The sequence below is a fragment of the Coturnix japonica genome, chromosome 2 (assembly GCF_001577835.2).
Source record: "Coturnix japonica isolate 7356 chromosome 2, Coturnix japonica 2.1, whole genome shotgun sequence".
Taxonomy (NCBI): Eukaryota; Metazoa; Chordata; class Aves; order Galliformes; family Phasianidae; genus Coturnix; species Coturnix japonica.
Window position 1 is genome coordinate 134,270,393 of NC_029517.1, and position 4,212 is coordinate 134,274,604.

At 54.6% G+C, this 4,212-nt stretch overlaps 1 protein-coding gene across 1 annotated transcript in view; it reads right to left on the reverse strand.

Moving 5' to 3' along the window:
- RECQL4 (RecQ like helicase 4) overlaps positions 1–3,784 on the reverse strand; it is a 41,954-nt gene extending 38,170 nt beyond the window's left edge. Inside the window, exons 1-4 of the mRNA XM_032442600.1 lie at positions 3,595–3,784; positions 1,205–1,238; positions 561–619; positions 184–309 (exon numbers count right to left, since the gene is read on the reverse strand). Of these exons, the coding sequence (XP_032298491.1) occupies positions 184–309; positions 561–619; positions 1,205–1,238; positions 3,595–3,678 (303 nt within the window). The 5' untranslated portion in view covers positions 3,679–3,784. The remainder of the gene's footprint in view (positions 1–183; positions 310–560; positions 620–1,204; positions 1,239–3,594) is intronic.
- Positions 3,785–4,212: the final 428 nt, after the last annotated feature.

Consider the following 4,212-nt stretch of genomic DNA (forward strand, 5'->3'; position numbering starts at 1 on the left):
CACCATCTATGGGGCAGCCCCACATCTATGGGTCAGACCCCCCCCAGCCCCACATCTATAAGGCAGCTCCCACCCCCACATCTATGGGGCAGTCCCCCCCCAGCCCCACATCTATGGGGCCACTCCCCACATCTATAGGGCTTCTCCCACCCCACGTCTATGGGGCAGCCCCCCATGTCTGACCTGTAGTGCAGGTCCCACGTTGGCCTTGATCCTGCTCCCATAGGTCTCTATGGCCGGGGCTGGTCGGGCTCTGCTCACATTGGGAGCCTTGGGACGGCGGTTCAGGTGGGAGCCCCAGCAGGAAACCTATGGGGGGGGGTAATTAATTATAAGGGGGGGCAATTAAATGGGGGGGCAATTATGGCAGGGGCAATTATGGGGGGGACAATTATGGGGGGGGCAATTATGGGGGGGGGGCAATTATGGGGGGGCAATTATGAGGGGGTTGGGGGGGCAATTATGAGGGGGCAATTATAGGGGGTGGCAATTATAACAGGGGCAATTATAAGGGAGGGGGGCAATTATAAGGGGGGGCAATTCTCTATAATGGATGTTACCTGCTCTTCCACTGGTTTCTCCTTCTGCTGTTTCAGCTCCCGGTACTCCTGGCACAGCCCTGCAATAAGGAATAGAACGTTAATTAATTAGGGTTAATTAATTAGGGTTAATTGATTAGGGTTAATTGATTAGGGTTAATTGATTAACCTGTGGGGTTATGGGGCTCTATAGAGGTTCCTATAGGGTTCTATGGAGGGTCTTGTGGGGCTTACGGGGTTCTATGGGGGGGCCTATAGGGGCTATGAGGTTCTAACTAATTAATTAGAATTAATTAATTAGGGTTAATTAATTAGGTTTAACTAATTAACCTGTGGGGTTATGGGGCTCTATAGGGGGACCTATAGGGCTCTATGGAGGGTCTTGTGGGGCTTATGGGGCTCTATGGGGGATCCTATAGGGGCTATGGGGCTCTAATTAATTAATTAGGGTTAATTAATTAGGGTCAATTAATTAGGTTTAACTAATTAACCTGTGGGGTTATGGGGCTCTACAGGGGGACCTATAGGGCTCTATGGAGGGTCTTGTGGGGCTTATGGGGTTCTTTGGGGGTCCTATGTGGGCTACGGGGCTCTAATAAATTAATTAGGATTAATTAGGGTAGTTAATAGGCAGTTAATACAGGTAATTAGGGGACCACACTCACGTCTGAGGTCCTCTGAAGCTGCTGCCACGTCGGCCTATGGGGGGAAGAGAGGGTTAATTTGGGCTGAAAACACACTAAAAAGGGCAATTTGGGGCAGAATGGGATGAAAAGAGGCACTTGTGGGGCAGAAGGGGACAAAAAGAGGCATTTTAGGGGCCAAAATACCTCAAAAAAACCCCGAAAAAGGCCATTTACTGGGTAGGAACACCCCAAAATAGGTCTTTCGAGGATAGAAAAGAACCCCATATCCCCCCATAGACCCCCATTGAGGCCCATATCACCCCATAGAGCCCCATAGGACCCCCATAGAATCCTACAGAGCCCCATAGGACCCTCAAATCCCCCCATAGAGCCCCATTGATTCCCATATCCCCCCATAGACCCCATAGAGCCCCACTGATCCCCATATCCTTCCATAGAGCCCCATATCCCCCACAGAACCCCATATCCCCCCATAGAACCCCATACTGCCCCATTGAGCCCCATAACCTCCATAGACCCCATAGAGCCCCATTGATCCCCATATCCCCCCATAGGACCCCATAACCCCATAAGACCCCCATTCTTCCCCATAGAGCCCCATATCCCCCTTAGACACCCATAGGACCCCATATCCTCCTATTGATCCCCATATCCCCCTATTGATCCCCATAGAGCCCTACTGATCCTCATATCCCCCTATTGATCCCCATAGAACCCTATTGATACCCATAGAGCCCTATTGAACCCCATATCCACCTATTGATCCCCATAGAACCCTATTGATCCTCATACCCCCCTATTGATCCCCATATCGCCCTATTGATCCTCATACCCCCCTATTGATCCCCATAGAGCCCTATTGATCCTCATACCCCCCTATTGATCCCCATATCCCCCTATTGATCCCCATAGAGCCCTACTGATCCCCATAGTGCCCCATAGGACCCCATAGAGCCCCATAGGACCCCATATCACCCCATAGTGCCCCATAGGACCCCATAGAGCCCCATAGGACCCCATAGAGCCCCATATCCCCCTACTGATCCCCATAGAGCCCTATTGATCCCCACTGAGCCCTATTGATACACAGAGAGCCCCATAGGACCCCATAGAGCCCCATATCCCCCCATAGAACCCCATAGGACCCCATAGAGCCCCATATCCTCCTATGATCCCCATATCCCCCTATTGATCCCCATAGAGCCCTACTGATCCCCATAGACCCCATAGGAGCCCATAGAGCCCCATAGGACCCCATAGTGCCCCATAGGACACCATAGAGCCCCATAGTGCCCCACAGGACCCCATAGAGCCCCATAGGACCCCACAGAACCCCATATCACCCCATAGTACCCCATAGAACCCCATAGTGCCCCATAGATCCCCATAGAGCCCCATAGGACCCCACAGAACCCCATATCACCCCATAGTGCCCCATAGAACCCCATATCCCCTCATAGGACCCTATAGAGCCCCATAGAGCCCCATATCCCCCCATAGGACCCCATAGAGCCCCATAGGACCCCATATCACCCCATAGAGCCCCATAGGAACCCATATCACCCCATAGGAACCCATATCACCCCATAGGACCCCATAGAGCCCCATAGGACCCCATAGAGCCCCATAGGACCCCATAGAGCCCCATAGGACCCCATATCTCCCCATAGGTCCCCATAGAGCCCCATAGGACCCCATAGAGCCCCATAGGACCCCATAGAGCCCCATAGGACCCCCATTATGGCCCCATAGAGCCCCATAGGACCCCATAGAGCCCCATAGGACCCCCATATCCCCCCATAGGACCCCATAGTGCCCCATATCCCCCCATAGGACCCCATAGAGCCCCATAGAGCCCCATAGGACTCCATAGAGCCCCATAGAGCCCCATAGGACCCCCATTATGGCCCCACAGAGCCCCATAGGACCCCCATTATGGCCCCATAGAGCCCCATGGGGCCCCATAGAGCCCCATAGGACCCCATAGGATCCCATAGAGCCCCATAGGACCCCGTAGGTCCCCATAGGACCCCCATTATGGCCCCATATCACCACATAGGACCCCATAGAGCCCTATAGGACCCCATAGGACCCCATAGAGCCCCATAGGACCCCATAGAGCCCCATAGAGCCCCATATCCCCCCACAGAACCCCATAGAGCCCCATAGGACCCCATAGAGCCCCATAGGATCCCATAGGACCCCATAGAGCCCCATAGGACCCCATAGAGCCCTATAGAACCCCATAGAGCCCCATAGGACCCCATAGAGCCCTATAGGACCCCATAGAGCCCCATAGGACCCCATAGGTCCCCATAGAGCCCCATATCACCCCATATCACCCCATATCACCCCATAGAGCCCTATAGAGCCCCATAGAGCCCCTATAGACCCCCATAGGGTCCCACCTTTCCCGGTCTCCGTCCGTTCTCCCGTTCAAACTCCGTCTCCCATCCCTTCAGCATCGCCCGCAGCTCACGGACCCGCTCCATCTCTTCGCTTCCGGTTGTTCCGGTTCCGGTTTCGGTCCCGGTTCTGTTCGGTTCCCGTTTTACCTCAGTGTTTTCCCGCCCGCCGCGAACTTCCCGCTCGACTCACTCTCCACCAATAAAAACGCTGGTAAGGAGACGAGCAGCCGGAGCAGCCAATGAAAAGAGGGGAAGGAGGGAAATCCCGCCTCTCGCCGCATGTGATTGGTCGGAGGAGGGGAAAGGGGCGGAGTCAGGGAGTAAAGGCGGAAGTGAGGGAGGAAACGGGTCGGCGGTGAGAGACTGTGGGGGATATGGGGGATATGGGGGATATAGGGGACCCTATGGGGGATATGGGGTCCTATGGGGTTCTATGGGGCTCTATGGGGTCCTATGGGGGTCCTGTGGGGTCATGGGGGTCCTATGGGGTCCTATGGGGTCCTATGGGGTCGTGGGGGTCCTATGGGGTGGTGGGACCCCATTGGGGGGCAGGACCCTATGGGGGGATACTATGGGGTCCTGGGGGTCCTATGGGGTCCTATGGGGTCTTATGGGGTC